Below are 17,675 nucleotides of genomic sequence, written 5' to 3'. Positions count from 1 at the left end.
TAGGTATATGGATGGGAGGGGATTGGAGGATTATGGTCTGAGAGCAGGTAGATGAGACTAGGTCAGAGAAAGTGGTCGGCGTGGACTGGTAGGGCCGATTTCCGTGCTGTAATTGTTATATATAATTATATTATATGATATGAACCGGAACAATGTAATCCTGCTTGCTGCAGCTTTACAGGCACATTGGTTGCAATAACAAATAAACATAGAATATTTATCAGTTATTCTAAGTAAACCAGACTACTGCAAAAACCAAAGTACGCAGAACAACCATAGTAGTGTGTAGTCTATAGTAGTTTGGTGCTAAGTTTGGGTTGTGGTTAGGGTTGTGCTGGGTAGTTTGAGAGCCTGATGGTTGATGAGAAAAGCTGCACTTAAACATGGAGCTAAGTTCTCAGGCTCCTGTACCTTCTTCCCAATGGTAGCAGCAAGAGGGTCTGACCAGGATGGTGAGGGTCTGATATTAGTTGTCTTCTTAAGACAGCATTTCCTGTTGATCCCTTACATGATGGGGAGGTGATGATACATGATGGATACCATCTTCTGCTGCCTCCTTAATTCTTCACCATTCGAGTTAATGAATCAGGCCATGATGCAACCAGTTAGTATGCTCTCATTGAACACCTGTAGAAGTTAGACACAAAGTGCTGGAGTAATTCAGCAGGTCAGGCAGCATCTCAGGAGAAATGCCTGACCCGTTGAGTTACTCCAGCATTTTGGGCCTACCTTCGATTTAAACCAGCATCTGCAGTTTTTTTCCTACACCTGTAGAAGTTTGATATGCCAAAACTTCTTCAGATTTTTGATGAGCTTGAAGCATTTGTGAGCTCTCTTTGTGATTGCATCAGTCAGCTAGGTCGAGGACAGATGATTGGAGATGTGCACGTCCAAGAACTTGAAGATGTTGCCTCACTCCATCGTCATCCTGCCAGTGAAGCCAGAGGCATGGACCTTTAAGTTTTCCTTCCTGAAATCAACAATCAGCTCCTTGGTCTTGCTAACATTAAGAACAAGGTTACTGCTCTGACATCACTCAACCGGATTATTAATCTTCCCCCCTCATTACCTGTTGTTCATCAAACAACAATGGCATTGTCAGTGAATTTGTAGGTGTGCCTACCTATATGGTCATATGTTTAGAGAGAATAGAGAATGCAGCTTTGGGGCGGTGTGCCAATGAGGATGTCATGGACAGGATCTAGTTGTATATTGAGAAACAGGAAATGAGTTTATAAAGGATGATGGTGTTGACAATAGACAATAGGTGCAGGAGTAGGCCATTCGGCCCTTCGAGCCAGCACCGCCATTCAATGTGATCATGGCTGATCATTCTCAATCAGTACCCCGTTCCTGCTTTCTCCCCATACCCCCTGACTCCGCTATCCTTAAATGCTCTATCTAGCTCTCTCTTGAATGTATTCAGAGAATTGGCCTCCACTGCCCTCTGAGGCAGAGAAGGCAGTTGAATGCTGAGCTGTAGTCGATGAACAATAGCCTGATATACATGATTGTGCAAACATAAGGGTCTGCAGATGCTAGTTTACGGAGAGACAAAGTACTGGAGTACCTCAGTGGGTCCGGTAGCATCTCCGGATGACACAAACATGCAACGTTTTGCATTGGCAACTTCTTCAGACTGATTGTAGCGCAATGGAGAAAGCTGGAAGAGAGGTGGAGATAGGACCTCTCTTGTCTGGCAAGTGATAGGTGGATACGGGTGAGACGTCTTGACTGGCAGATGGTTGGGCAAATCCCAGAGATGAGGAAAAATGTTTTTACCCAGAGAGTTGTGAATTTGTGGAATTCTTTGCCTCAGAAGGCAGTGAAGGCCGATTCACTGCATGCATTCAAAAGAGAGTTAGATGGAGCTCTTAGGACTAGTGGAATCATGGGGTATGGGGAGAAGGCAGGAACGGGGTACTGATTGCAGATGATCAGCCATGATCACTTTGAATGGTGGTGCTGGCTCGAAGTGCCTACTCCTGCATCTATTGTCTATGTGTCTATTAAAAGACAAAAGACTAAGAAATAAAGAGTGAAGGGGCATGAAATGTGAAGGCAGAGGAAGGGTGGAAGAGGATGGGGGTGGAGGAAGGGCAGTGGGTTTGTAGGGGGCTTCACTTGGGCAATGGAGGAGGCTCGGGACAGGTCAGGATGGGAATGTGAAGGGGAGTTCCCAAGTGCAAGGATGTTTGTTGATACGGTCATCTGGACTACACTTGGTCTCACCAATGTAAAGGAGACCACATCAGAAGCACCAAATGCAGTAGAAGTTGGAGGAGGTGCATGTGAATCACTTTCTCACCTTTCCCCTTCCACCTTTCCTCTCTGGCCTATGTTCAGCCATCTGCCAATCATCCCCCCCATCACCTATCACTTGCCTGGTTTTGCCCTGCCCCCACCCCTCTTCCAGCTGCCCCCACCCCTCTTCCAGCTTCCCCCCCCCCCCCCACACTATAGTCTGAAGATCCTCAACCTGAAACGACACCTATCCATGTTCTCCAGAGATGCTGCCTGACTGTTAACTGCTCCAGCGTGCCTGTGTTCTGTGTGGTTCAGTACAGAGTAGAGAGCTAGAGAAACTGCAAGATCACAGAACATTGTGATCGTGGGCGAATGAAGTGGGTCCAGGTCATTCCGAAGGTAGGAGTTGATTTGCACCATAACCAACCACAGGAAACACTTCTTCACAACCGATGAGAGTGGCAGATTCTTGGGCACCCGTACCACGAATGTCCTTTTAAAACAGGTGGGGACCTCGGCCAGTAGGTTGAAGACGTCTGTGAAAACTCCAGCCAGTTGGTCCACGTAGGTTTGAAGAACACGTCCAGACACCCCATCAGTGCAGGATGCTTTCCATTGTTTCACCCTCATGAAAGATCTTCTGAGATTAGCCTACAAGCTAGTTGGGGTTGAAATACTCCAAATATGCAAGTAACATGGAATTGGCGAGAAACAGCTCTCACTGCAGTTGCCACCATAAACAATGGATGAATGGGGAGGAGGCAGGAACGGGGTACTGATTGAGAATGATCAGCCACGATCACATTATAGACAATAGGTGCAGGAGGCCATTCGGTCCTTCGAGGCACCGCCATTCAATGTGATCATGGCTGATCGTTCTCAATCAGTACCCCGTTCCTGCCTTCTCCCCATACCCCCTGACTCCACTATCCTTAAGAGCTCTATCCAGCTCTCTCTTGAATGCATTCAGAGAATTGGCCTCCACTACCTTCTGAGGCAGAGAATTCCACAGATTCACAACTCTCTGACTGAAAAGGTTTTTCCTCATCTCAGTTCTAAATGGCCTACCCCTTATTCTTAAACCGTGGCCCCTTGTTCTGGACTCCCCCAACATTGGGAATAAGTTTCCTGCCTCTAACGTGTCCAACCCCTTAATAATCTTATACGTTTCGATTGAATGGTGGTGCTGGCTCGAAGGGCCGAATGTCCTCCTCCTGCACCTATTGTCTGTTGAATCAAAAGACTCATTTCCGGATCTGCACCTTACCCAACATATTTTCTATAAATAACTTTCGAACGAATTGGCCACATCCGAAAGTAGGCGCGGACGAAGGGTCTTACTTCGATCGGAAACTTTTATGGCTTTCGACAAGTGCTGCCGGACTCACTGAGTGTTGCAGATGTTTATTTATCGTGCTGCCTGTTGCAGGGGGCGGCCACGTCCCACGCGGAGACGGCCGTGCTCTGCTCTGCTCCACTGTTCACCACAAGTGCAAACTAGTTCAATCATCATCGCGCCTAATTGGGAAATAAAGAGCCGCTAAAATAATAACGGCCTGGTTAATGGTGAAGGATCTCGACCCGAAACGAAACGTCACCCATTCCCTTTCTCCAGAGCTACTGTCTGTCTGACCCGCTGAGTTACGCCAGCACTGTGTGTGTGTGTGTGTGTGTGTGTGTGTGTGTGTGTGTGTTCAGTGTAAACCACCATCTACAGTTCCTTCTGACATAAATAATAACGGGCTTGTTCTCGAGGTTGGTCCGGAAACTTCGTGCAATGGAACAAGATTGAATCACGAAAGGGGCCGCGCGTCAATCTTTCCCATTCCAACATAACGCGAACAAAAATCACTTTAACAAACCAAAAGTTTGGTTAACAAGGCAAGGGTGCCTTGGCTTCGGTGATGATGCTAAACATAGAACGTTTTATTAGAATTTTAGACTTTAAAATCACATTTTGAAAAACTTAAAAAGAGTTTTCAAAATGTTCCCGTTATACAAGGTTTTCTGGTCGGGTCTTTAAGTAATAGTTGGATAAATGAAAGTGAAACGTTTCATCCTGGGTGGGTGCAGGGGTGAAGTCGCATCAACCATTTGGTGGCATGCACAAATGCCAAGTTTTCAAACACATGCTAGTAGACGACATGGTCATGGGTGCGGACCCAGAGAAAGAACGGTGCTTACCACTTGCACAATCTTCAAGATGCCTGCGAACGACCTTGCATAGTTTAAATCCAAGAAGCCGCTGCCGCTGCCGCCGCCGCCGCCGCCGCCACCGCCCCTGGACCCTGCAGCCACCTTGTCCGCCATCCTCTTTCCGAGCCTCAAACTCCGGGGAACCTCTTCACTGTGAGCGGCTGCACCGCCCTCTCTCCGCTTGATGGGCGGGCCGTCGCCCTCGCACTTTGCTCGCCAAACACCGCCTGCAAATGGGCGCCAGGCGCGCAGACACCCACCAGTTGGTCGGCAGCTGCAAGCGGCTAACCCGGGGTTGTGCAGACCCACCACTTCACAGGGGGGGGCCGGAGGAACACTAACTGCAGTGTTTCCGAGAACGTGGACAGGCTGCATGAGATATAGCCCAGCTGTTGACGGCTGTGCAGGAGGAAACAGACAGACAGAGAGACAGACAGCCGCGAGTAGTGTAAGAAAATAACTGCAGATGCTGGTACACATCGATTTATTCACAAAATGCTGGAGTAACTCAGCAGGTCAGGCAGCATCTCGGGAGAGAAGGAATGGGTGACGTTTCGGGTCGAGACCCTTCTTCAGACTGTCAGGCGTAATCCCTACCCCTCAGTGCGAGAAATAACGCGCGGGGTGGAAAACAGGGGCAGTTCCAATAGGCGTGAATGACTGTTCACAAGGGCTTGTCACATTGTGGACTGCAATGCACACAGGGGCTAAATATATTGCACCGGTCACAGTTATTTATGTAAACTAATGATGTGATAACTTAAGACTGCTTCACACGTGTGTGTGTGTAGAATGTCTCTAATTTACCAAGAACTAGTTGTGGACTTTCTCGCCAGCCTGCTGATTGTGGGGAGATCAGGAGGAGAGTCGACAGTCAGAAGCACGTCGGTGCTTGTTCAAAAAGGCAACAAGTCCCACCCTCAAACCCCCATACTGTCTCAATTACATGCACCTTGGAGGAATGCTGTCCGGGAATGGCAGCACGGGACAAAGGCTGGGGTGGGTGGGCGGGCAGGAGTGCATCGAAATGTTTAAGTGATGTAGTCATGGAGCGGAGCAAGATGAACCACTCCGTCGAGAATCGCCGACACTGAAGTGTATGTAGTCCGCAAAGGAGCCATTTTAGTAAGGAAACACCTCTGCCTCTCGCAGTGTATCAGTGTTGTGGGGGAACGACAGTATGTGTGATGATACCATTAAAATGCAGAAAATATGTTGTTTTTTTAATTTTTAAATGTTTTCCCCCTGTTTAATTTTAATTATTTCTTTCTGTTTCTGCCCATTTCCCTCCCATCCTTTCTCCCCAGCCCCCTCTTTTGTGCAGTTTCCCTTGTATTGCTCAAACACAAATTTAACTTATTTACACATATATATATATATATATATATATATATATGAATGTGGGGGTGTGTTTATGTGTGAGAGGCAAGATAGATATAAATAGATCTCAAAGTTCCTTATCGTGGATCAGAAGCAACTTTGATTGCAAGCAACGCTCTATTTCTCTCTTCATCTTATTTTTCACATGATGTACTTAAACCATAAAGACGATTTGATCTTTATGGTTTATGTATATGCATATATATATATATATATATATATATAGACACACAAATATATATCTCTAGTTTCTTTCTTGCGATTTCCTCTAATTATTTGTTTAGCAACCTTTTTCTTTCAATCTCTCTATATCTATCTCTATCTATCGATCTCTATATATACCATGTGCTGAGAAGTGTGTACATGACATATATATATATATCAGTCATACACACACTTCTCAGCACCTGGTTCTCCCTATCATGATCACTTCTCTCTCCCATACATTTCATTAGGGCCTACCCATACACATTCACAATCAGTGACATCAAACTTATTTCCAGAAATCCCAATATTGTGAATAAAATAACTATGAACACATGTCAAGATATTTTTTCATTCTATATTAGTGTAATAAAATGTAATGCATACATACCTACACTGATACAGAATTGCTAGCTTTTGACATGAATAATGTACATTGCTACCATAGTTTAGTTTTGAATTTAACATATAATTGAGGGGGTCAGTGCAATATAGTGCTAACCCTCACTTTTGTGAAAAATGAGTTACATGCATTAACACGATCCTTACCCACTACCATACAACCTGTAAAAATGTCATACTTAAATTCAATCAATAAGTTGGTCAAATAACATAGGCATTTTCTTGGTTTTTTTGTGATTTATGGATTTTTCAAATATGAATATCTCATAATGACGCATTTGTGGGTCAGCAGTATATTGCACCAACCCCCTCAATTTTAAATCATTCAAAAATGAACTTCATAAACAGGGATAACACTTTTTATTTCAGTCATTCATGGTAAGATTTACATCATTTTGTGTGCGAGATATACAGGGTTGCACTGTTTCGCATATCAGCTAACCAATGAAAAGATCAGGTCCTGATTTATACCAGCTCTTCACCTCCCCCCCCCCCCCCCCCCCTTGTCTGAAGAAGGGTCCAAACCTGAAACATCACCCATCCTTTTTCTCCAGAGATGTTGTCTGACCCAGTTGGAGAGGCTAGATGCAGGAAGATTGTTCCCGATGTTGGGGGAGTCCAGAACCAGGGGTCACAGCTTAAGGATAAGGGGGAAGTCTTTTAGGACCGAGATGAGAAAACATTTCTTCACACAGAGAGTGGTGAGTCAGTGGAATTCTCTGCCACAGAAGGTAGTTGAGGCCAGTTCATTGGCTATATTTAAGAGGGAGTTAGATGTGGCCCTTTTTGCTAAAGGGATCAGGGGGTATGGAGAGAAGGCAGGTACAGGCTACTGAGCTGGATGATCAGCCATGATCATATTGAATGGCGGTGCAGGCTCGAAGGGCCGAATGGCCTACTCCTGCACCTATTTTCTATGTTTCTATTTACTCCTATTGAATTAGATTTATGCTTCTGTACCACATCAGGCAACATTGGTAATTTTAGTGGCTGTCAAGGGTTTTTAACTAATCAATTCAAATTTTCTTAGCTCTTAAGTATTAAGTTAAATGTCTTTTCAATTATATTGTGGCTACAGTAGAGTTCTATTGTTTGCAAATGCCTAATCTCTGCTTCCATGACTTTTTAAAATAAAACAAAAAGAGATACAGCTCGTGGTGAAATTAAAATTAACAGATAAAGCAAAGAAGAAGAGTTCATTAAATATAATCAATTGGCCAGATACAGACAGAGTGGATCTCTAGTGAAAATGAGAAACTAGTGCGACTTGGGTGGGGGAGGGATAGAGAGAGAGGGAATGCCCGGGCTACCTGAAGCGAGAGAAATCAATATTCATACCACTGGGCTGTAAGCTGCCCAAGTGAAATATGAGATGCTGTGCCTCCATTTTGCCTTTAGCCTCCGACAATGGAGGAGACCGAGGACAGAATGGAAAGGAGAATAAAAGTGTCAAGCAACCAGGAGATCAGGTTGGTTCACATGAGCTGAGCGAAGGTGTTCCGCGAAATGATCGCCCAGTCTGCGTTTGGTCTCGCCGATGTATAAGAGTCCACATCTTGAACAACGGATATAGTAGATGAATTTGTAGGAGGTGCAAGTGAACCACTGCCTAACCTGAAAGGACTGTCGGAGTCCCTGGACTGAGTCGAGGGAGGAGGTATAGCGACAGGTGATGCAACTTCTGCGGTTGCAGAGGAAGATACCTGGGGAGGGGGTGGTTTGGGTGGGAAGGGATGTTAACCAGGGAGTTGCGGAGGGAACGGTCTCTGCGGAAGGCGGAAAGGGGTGGAGGTGGGAAAATGTGGCTAGTGGTGGGATCCCGTTGGAGGTGGCGGAAATTTCAGAGGATTATGTGTTGTATGAAACGGCTGATGGGGTGGAAGGTAAGGACTAAGGGGACTCTTGTCTCTTGCGACTAGCGGGATGGGGAGCAAGGATGGAGCTGTGGGGTACCGAGGAATCACGAATGAGGGCCTATTCTATGATGGGGGAGGGGAACCCCCATTCCTGAAAGAATGAGGACATCTCGGATGTTCTAGCATGGAACACCTCATCTTGGGTGCAGATGCGGCGTAGACAGAGGAATTGGGAGTAGGGGACAGTCTTTGCAGGAAGCAGGGTGGGAAGAAGTGTAGTCGAGATAGACAATAGACAATAGACAATAGGTGCAGGAGTAGGCCATTCAGCCCTTCGAGCCAGCACCGCCATTCAATGCGATCATGGCTGATCACTATCAATCAGTACCCCGTTCCTGCCTTCTCCCCATACCCCCTCACTCCGCTATCCTTAAGAGCTCTATCCAGCTCTCTCTTGAAAGCATCCAACGAACTGGCCTCCACTGCCTTCTGAGGCAGAGAATTCCACACCTTCACCACCCTCTGACTGAAAAAGTTCTTCCTCATCTCCGTTCTAAATGGCCTACCCCTTATTCTCAAACTGTGGCCCCTTGTTCTGGACTCCCCCAACATTGGGAACATGTTATCTGCCTCTAATGTGTCCAATCCCCTAATTATCTTATATGTTTCAATAAGATCCCCCCTCATCCTTCTAGATAGTTGTTGGAGTCAGTGCGTTTGCAATAGATGTCAGTTAATAGTCTATTTCTTGTGATGGAGACTGTGAGATCAAGAAAGGGGAAGGAGGTGACGGAGATGGTTCAAGTAAATTTAAGTGCAGGATGAAAATTGGTGGTGAGGTTGATAAAGTCCTTGAGTTCCGCATGGGTGCAGGAGGTAGTACCGATGCAGTCATCAATGTAATGGAGATAGAGTTCGGGGATAGGACCAGTGTATGCGTGGAACAGGGATTGTTCAACATACCCTACAAAGAGGCAGGCATAGCTGGGGCCCATGCTGGTGCCCATAGCTACGCCTTGGACTTAAAGCAAGTGGGAGGAAAGGAGAAGTTGTTAAGGGTGAGGACCAGCTCCGCTAGGCGGAGTAAAGTGTTAGTAGAGGGAGATTGGATGGTTCTGCAGTCAAATGCTAGAGGGATACAAGGAAATACTTTTTTAACTCGGGCAGAAGTCAGGGTTTGGTATTTGCTGCTTCTAAGGTTAAGACAATTAGTGCTTTCAAGAGGGAATTGCATAAACACGTGAAAGTAATTTGCAAGCCTCTGGGGAAAGATCAGGGGAACATGACTAATGGATTTTTTCCAGCAAGAGCTGATACAAACTCAATTGCGCTGAATATCATTCTGTGCCATGTAACTGCTTGATTCTGAACATGTGAGGAGGATTAGTAGTTTAAAAAATGGTCATTGTGTATAACATAATCCCTTTTCCCTTAGAGTAGGTCAGGTTTTGCCATCGCTCTTGTAGGGCCTCCTATATATTGGCTGATGAAACTTTCCTGAACACACTTGACAACTTCCACTCCATCTAAATCCTTGCCACTTTCACAATCCCACTCTATATTGGGACATTTAAAATTTCCTATGGCAACCTTATTCGGCTTGCAGCTGTCTGTAATCTCCTTGAATAATTTGTTCTTTCATTTCTCATGGACTATTTGGGAGGCCTATAGTACAATCCTCTTTATTTCTCAGCTCCACCCATTATAGCCTCTCTGCAGAAACCCTCCTCGACAGGAACACTAACTTAATCCCTCTAAGATTGAACCAAATATACTAATCTTCATTACACTTTAGGCTCCAAACTGAATTTTCAATCATCTATTTGCCCTGTCACCCAACCAACCACTTAAATCCTAACTTCACAAACACCCTAAGCTCTTCAAAGGAGGAACAGCCTTTAACCACGTCACAAAACAATCCATTAATAGGAGGAGCCAGCGCTGCCCTCACAGCTGCGGCTTGCCTGCAGTTTGTTGTCTTTTGTGTTTTTGTTGTTTTTGTCTTAATTGTAGTTTAAATATGATGTAGTGTTTGTGGTTGTGTGTTATGGGGGGGGGGGGGGGGGGGACTGTAACATTGTCTCTCCCGAACGGAGACCCGACCTTTGTTTTCTGTGTCGTGTCTCCATTCCCGCTGCGGCCTACCACCAGCCATGCACCTGGAGCTGGCGGCCTCCGGCTGGGACCACCTGGGCTCTGGTTCGCAAAGCCCGCGGCCCAGACTTACCACCTGCGGCGCTGGCTGCCTTCGGATGCTGCGGGAGCAGCTGCGACTCGTCTCCGGAGGCTTCGGTGTGGGCCGTCGGAAGTCCGCAGACCCCTGGGTGGGGGCCGACATCGGGAGCTCCGGCAGCGGCAGCGTCTTCGCCCGCCCCGAATCGCGGGGCTTGGGTTGGCCCGCCGCGGACCTTTCACCATCCGGCGCGGCCTGAAATAGGCCGCGGGATTTTCTCTGCCCGGCGGGGGCTTCAATGTCGGGAGCCCCGACGTGGCAACTTCAACAGCCTGACCGCGGGAGAAGACGGCAGGGAAGAGAAAAAGACATTCTGGCCTTCCATCACAGTGAGGTGGGACTGGAGGAGACTCACTGTGATGGATGTTACTTTTGTTTGGTGTTGGTTTATGATTGTATGTGTTATTGCATTTTTATTGATTATTCTTATTGTTGAACTGCGGGTAATTTTTCATTTCACTGCACATTTATGTGTATGTGACAAATAAATTGACTATTGACTATAATCTCAGTCAATCTATATGTAGTATATGGGTTCTTTATTAATAAAATAATCTAAATCTATAGTATAGTGTGATATAGATTTGTAAACAGTGGACAGGGTGGATTCCTGATCTGCAGAGTATGAGTTGTTTTCTTGGTATGCAGTTGGTTAGAGGTGATTCAACTGGGCACATCAAGAGTAAGAGATGATGGAGAGGCTAATGGGAAACCAAATCCCTGATTGTTATCATTTAATCCTCCCACCTCATTGCTGGCTGGTCGGCATTTATTGCTCAGCTCCAAATGCTCCCAGGCCAAGTGGCTTGCCAAGCTGCTTCAGGGGCATTTAAAGGTTATTATGTTACTGAGAGTCCAGTGTCGCAAATGGGTCACACAGGGCAAGGATGGCAGATTTTACTCCCTTAAGAACATTTGTGAATAAGACTGATGTTTAAACTCACTCTATTCATTTCATAATTACATTAATAGGGAATTCGCTCTCCACCCTTCTTCCCAGGTTTTATTTAATTCAATTAATTTTTCTAACTGCTGTAGTGTAATTTTGATTCATGACACCAACATTAATGGATTCTTGTCCTATAACTATTATGCCAGCAGACCTCCTTATTCAACATTGCCACATAATCCTCAAGCCTTCACTGTATATACTCCATCTGCATCCATGATGCTGAAGTCGAGATAAGATCATAAGAGATAGGAGCAGAACTAGGTAATTTGGCCCATCAAGTCTACGCCATTCAATTATGGCTGATATTTCTCTCCCTCCTAACCCCATTCTCCTGCCTTCTCCTCATAACCTCTGACACCCGAGGTTCACCTGATCGAGAACTTCAGGTTTCCAGATGTAAATATCACCAGCAATTTTTCCTAAACCAAACACATTGAAGCTATGGCCAAGAAAGCACACCAACACCTCTACTTCCTCAGAAGACTAAAGAAATTTTGCATGGCTCCAATGACTCTTACCAATTGCTACAGATGCACAATAAAAAGCATCCTATCTGGATGCATCAATTTGGTTTGTAACTGCTCTACCCAAGACCACAAGAAATTGCAGAGAGCTGCAGACTTGGCCCAGAACTTCACTCAAACAAACCACCAGCCTCTCATCCCCCATCAACCATATCTACACCTCACGTTGCCTTGGGAAAGCAATAAACATAATCAAGAACCATTCCCACTCCAGTCATTCATTTCCATCTCCAATCAGGCAGATGATACAAAACATTAAGGGTTATACAAAACTGTTTCCTTGCTGTTATCAAACAACTGAAAGGACCTCTCATGTGTTAAGGATGTAGTCCCCATCTGCCATTCTACCTCATTGTGGCCCTTGCACTTTTTTAATCTGCACTTTCTCTATTGTTTTAACACTATATTAGACACACAGTTTCCTTCTTTTTGCACTACCTGTTGTACTCAAGTATGGTTTGATTGTACTCATGGTATGATTTGTCTTGAATGCATCCAAAGGAAAGTTTTTCACTGTATCTCAGTGTAGGTGACAATAATAAACATAAATAAAATATATATATATAAACGTTGCATGGGGAAATGCTCGATTACAGTTAATGCAAGGATTGACAAGGGCCTTCATTTGTGGAATGAAGATATAGAAATGCAAAACACAGGTGGAGATATATAAAGTGATGCATTGTTTTATTGAAAATCAATAGATTATGTAATTATAAACAAACTACCAGTGAGCAAGAACATTGATTAGGTTATGACAAATTCAATTTTTTTAGTTTAGTTTAGAGATACAGTGTGGAAACAGGCCGCTCGGCCCGTCAGGTCCGTGCCAAGGACAATGACACAAGTTCTATCCTAGACACTAGGATATAGAGTCTTTGTAATGCGGGAGGAAAGTGGAGCACCCGGAGAAAACCCACACAGAGAGAAAGCACAAACTCTGCACATGTAGTCAGGAATGAACCCAGCTCTCTGGTGCTCTAACTCTACCGTAGACTCTACTGTTGCGCCACTGTGCCACGCAAATGGAGAACAGTTGATTAAACCAAAGTAGACATAAAACAAATGAGTAAATTTTTGCTTGCAGAATATACATATGCATGGTTGGGAAGATAGATGCAGGAAACAATCAACAAAAATTCTGGGAAAATATTTAATAAGGAGAGCAATCTCAATTTAACATGCAATTATTTCAAGAGGTGCACCAAGATGATACAAATGTTTTCATATTTTCTTGACTTGAGGTTTGTTGCTCAAGTTTATTTAAATCTTTAACAATTTGAAATAACCATACAAATTTTCAGTTTGCATCCAATATATGATTAATAATATTTAATATCACATTAGTTTGATGCAAGTACCTCATTTGCAATCACCATTTGACCATGAATTAAGTATTGAAGCTCGAAATTTGGAAATATTTATTTAATCTCCACACAGGAAAACATTATACAATACAGTAAATAAAGCCGCAACATGATATTGCCTATTGAAAGACTACCTTCCTCTTTTTAAAAAACTTGCAACTATCAAGATCAATGTACAATGTGACATTTAGTATCATTTCACAAAGAAATATACAAAGTAAATTTTTGGATCTTTGAGGACTATTAAAGGCATTAGGAAAGGATTGCTTTGGTTGTTATATTTTCAAAGAAGGGCATCTTATGAAATCAGTACCATCAAAAGTACTAATTGTTACATTTTATTTTAAAAGCAATTCAATAAACATTTTATCAAAGGTGGCTTCCATTTATAGTAACATTCGAATCAACAAAGTCATTTCAGTTGAAATGCAACACTTGTATTATTTGTTTGTTAAAATGTGGACAACTTTATTTTTCTGCTACATCAACTGTGTCCTTTAAAGCCCTGGGTTGTAAAGTTGCTCCCTATTATAGAATTGAAACTCACAGGGCAGGAAAAAGGATCACTACCCAATAATCTCAGTTTAGGCACATTTAAAAGGGATGCTGGTAACAATCTTACAATTGGCCCCTTTCAGCACCACAATAAGTAAATATGCAATGTAAAACTCCAAAAGGAACAAGGAGAGTCTTTGTTTTATTCCTGACCTTTCATTCAAGATTAGAGAAAATACCATTGAGTGAGGGCATTATCTAGCCTTCTTTTTTAAAGGCATGATAAGGATGTTATTTATGACCATATTCATTTAAATCATGGGCAGATGGGAAATGTTCACATCATTTTGCAAAAACATGGCAATATAACAGTCAAAGCCACAAGTAGTGAGCCACAATATATAAAACATTCCAATTATTAATAAAGCAGCACATCAGAATAAAAGCAGTCAATAACAGATTTACAAAATCATAAAATTCAGAATGTGAAATGTTTATTGTTTCATCCATTTAAAAGGTCATAACCAGTTCCTTTAACTCAATGGTAACTTTTCTGGCTATAATTAAGATGTCAAGTTTGTTGTGAGTTTGGTGATCTTGGTGGGACAGAAGTGGACAACTGCTGCAGCTCTATGGAATTATAACTCAAGAAAATAGTAGGAGCTCCTAGAAGGGAGCAGAAGGTGAAAAGCAAAGAGAAATAAACCCAAACATTTGTCTTTACAACTTGCACAAAACTAAAATTAAATATTCCATTCAGTATCATAAATAAATCTTTTCACAGACATAATTATAATAGACACTGAACCAAGTAAGCACATTAACAGATCTTCGCATTTCTTAGTTCACACCACATTTCCTTGGTTCACACTACATTTCCTCTATTTACCAACATGTTCCCTTGGAATATTAGCCATTCAAGGCCCTTGGTCCCTTGATCTCCAGGTCTGGAAACTAAAATATGCATTGCCAGAGTAACAGAGAGTGACCATGAAAGCAAAAACCTGTAAAGAGGAAAATGAAACATACTTTAATTCACTTCATCCTATTAAAAATCCACTGCTTTTGGCTTATAATTACATATTTTGAATGATTGTAAATGTACTGAAATATTACGAATGGTAATGAATTTCCCATAAATACTCCCAATGAACTGCACACACCCATGTTGCGAAGGCAAAAGTTTAAGACTAAAGAACTCAATTCTGTTAACCTTGTTTCATTCCTTTAACCTTGTTACATTGTAAATTATCCCTCCCTTAATGTGAGTAGGTGGTAAAAGAATCAAAAAGGGGTTGATCGACATGATTGATTGAAAAGGACTGTTGCAAGGTTGCAGGAGGAGACGGCGAAGAAGCCTGATAAGATTGCTTTGCTTAGCGATAACATGGACCCATTAGGCCAAAAGGATCAAGCTGTAGGTCAGAAGTATCGAGATTGATGGCACCTATTTCACGTTAAGTTTTTCTTCTTTTTGGTGCTAACATAGGACGTGTTAAAGTGACAGGTACAATTTAACTTAACAAGAGAAGAATTGTTATGCAGAAACAAAAACCATTAAAAAGTATCTGATTTGCAATTGACTGGTTGACAAACAGCTGAAAAGGTAACCAAAGGTGAAAAAACTATCGTTCATTTTGACATTTGTTTCAACATTACATTTGCTAATTCATGTGTGATTTTTAAACTGTTTGGCTCTTGTTTACACCTAAAACAGTGCATTAGTCCTAGAGGAAAAAGGATAGAATTAAGGGATACACTTACTGTGGAAGCAATCCAGCAATTGTTGTCTGTCGCTTTTTTAGCTTGGTTTATAGAAACCACATCCACAATTGAGGCTAAGAGGTACAACAAAGCAGCACTGGCATTAAAACTCAAACCCTGCAGTTAAAACACACAATATTACCATTCTTAACAACGAGATTAACACTATTATATAATCCTCTGCAGAAACGGGAGGAGAAAACTTTGTATCAAAGTCATAGAATCAGAATTGTACAGCACAGAAACGGAGCCTTTAGCCAACCACATCGGCGAGTCCAAGCACAGACTGGCGATCGTTTCACTGAACACCTTCACTCAGTCCGCCTGGGCCTACGCAATCTCCCAGTGGCCAAACACTTTAACTCCCCTTCCCAATCGCATACTGACCTTTCTGTTCTGGGCCTCCTCCACTGTCAAGAGTGAGGCCAAATGCAAATTGGCAGAACAGCACCTCTTATTTCGCTTGGGCAGCTTACAACCCAGCGGTATGAATATTGATTTCTCCAATTTCAAGTAGCACTTGTTTCTCTCTCTCTCTATCCGTCCCCCACCCTAGTTTTCCTACTAGTTTCATTGCCCTGATTAGTTTTACTGTTTGTATGCCTCATCCAACAATGAATGATTGTACATTTCATTAATCATTGTCTATTTTGATGTCTTTTTCACAAATTACATGTTCTTTGTACCCTTTCATATCTTGGTTCCCTCGTCCTTGACTCTCACTCTGGAGAGAAGGAATGGGTGATGTTTGGGTCGAGACTCTTCTTCGGAGATGCTGCCTGTCCTGCTGAGTTACTCCAGCATTTGTGTCTATCTTCAGTGTAAACCGGCATCTGCAGTTCCTTCCTACACATCCATCATAATCTTTATGCCCATCTATACTAATCCCATTTGCCCACATTAGATCTGTACACTTCTATGCCTTGCCTATTCAACTGCCTGTCCTAATATCTCCTAAACACAGATTGATTTTGATTCCACCTCCTTCTCTGGCAGCATTTTCCTGATATCAACCACTCAGTACATAAATAAATACTCCATCAGTCCCCTTTAAAAGTCCTTACTCTCACCTTAGACCTATGTCCTCTTGTTTATGACACCCCTACAATGAGAAAAATATTCTGACAATCAAAGATTTCTATACCTTCTACTCATCAAGTAACCCCTCAGTCTCCTTCCTTCCAGGAAAAATAAGCCCAGCCTATCCGATCTCTCCCGATAACTAATGTTCTCCTGTCCAGGGAACATCCTGATGAATCTCCTCTGCACTATTTTCAGAGCAACTAAATGTTTCCTATCTGTCACAATCAGAATGGCAGGCAATATTCCATGTACAGTCGAACCAATGTTTTGTAAGATTGCAACATAGCCTCCCAATTTTATATTTTACTCCTTGACCTACAAAGGCATGCATGACATATGACTTCACCACCCTATTGACCTATGTTGGCATTTTCAAGGAACAATGTATTTGGAAACCCTTCGTACCATAGCTAAAATCAAACCTTTCCTCCAATTCGACGACACTGAAAAAATCATTCACGCTTTCATTTCCTCCCACCTAGACTACTGCAACTCCCTATACACTGGGATCAGCCAATCATCCCTGTCCCGCCTGCAACTGGTCCAAAACGCTGCAGCGAGACTCCTGACGGGTACCCGTAAAAGGGACCACATCATGCCGATTCTGGCCTCTCTCCACTGGCTCCCTGTACGGTACAGAATCAACTTCAAGCTACTCCTATTCACATATAAAGCCCTAAATGAACATTTACCCCCCCCTACATCAAAAATCTTCTAACCCACCTCTCTAACTTCAGGTCCCTCAGGTCGGCCGACTTGGGGCTACTCACTATCCCGCGGTCTAGGCTTAAGCTCAGGGGTGACCACGCTTTTGCGGTTGCAGCTCCTAGACTGTGGAACAGCATCCCTCTCCCCATCAGAACTGCCCCCTCCATCGACTCCTTTAAGTCCAAGCTCAAAACATATTTCTACTCCCTAGCATTTGAGGCCCATTGAGGAGGAGCTGTGAACTGTTTTGTATGTGCTGTTATG

At 43.4% G+C, this 17,675-nt stretch overlaps 2 protein-coding genes across 2 annotated transcripts in view; both read right to left on the bottom strand.

Annotated features, from left to right (window-relative positions):
- The window catches only part of LOC144603885 (CKLF-like MARVEL transmembrane domain-containing protein 7), a 28,071-nt gene extending 23,401 nt beyond the window's left edge, over positions 1-4,670 (bottom strand). The window contains exon 1 of the mRNA XM_078417678.1: positions 4,432-4,670. Within this exon, the coding sequence (XP_078273804.1) occupies positions 4,432-4,557 (126 nt within the window). The 5' untranslated portion in view covers positions 4,558-4,670. The remainder of the gene's footprint in view (positions 1-4,431) is intronic.
- Positions 4,671-13,056: 8,386 nt separating this feature from the next.
- Positions 13,057-17,675, bottom strand: part of cmtm8b (CKLF-like MARVEL transmembrane domain containing 8b) — a 40,222-nt gene continuing 35,603 nt past the window's right edge. Inside the window, exons 3-4 of the mRNA XM_078427842.1 lie at positions 15,621-15,737; positions 13,057-14,860 (exon numbers count right to left, since the gene is read on the bottom strand). Of these exons, the coding sequence (XP_078283968.1) occupies positions 14,774-14,860; positions 15,621-15,737 (204 nt within the window). The 3' untranslated portion in view covers positions 13,057-14,773. The remainder of the gene's footprint in view (positions 14,861-15,620; positions 15,738-17,675) is intronic.

This window comes from Rhinoraja longicauda, chromosome 2 (assembly GCF_053455715.1).
Source record: "Rhinoraja longicauda isolate Sanriku21f chromosome 2, sRhiLon1.1, whole genome shotgun sequence".
Taxonomy (NCBI): Eukaryota; Metazoa; Chordata; class Chondrichthyes; order Rajiformes; family Arhynchobatidae; genus Rhinoraja; species Rhinoraja longicauda.
This window is presented reverse-complemented; position numbering and strand designations above follow the sequence as displayed.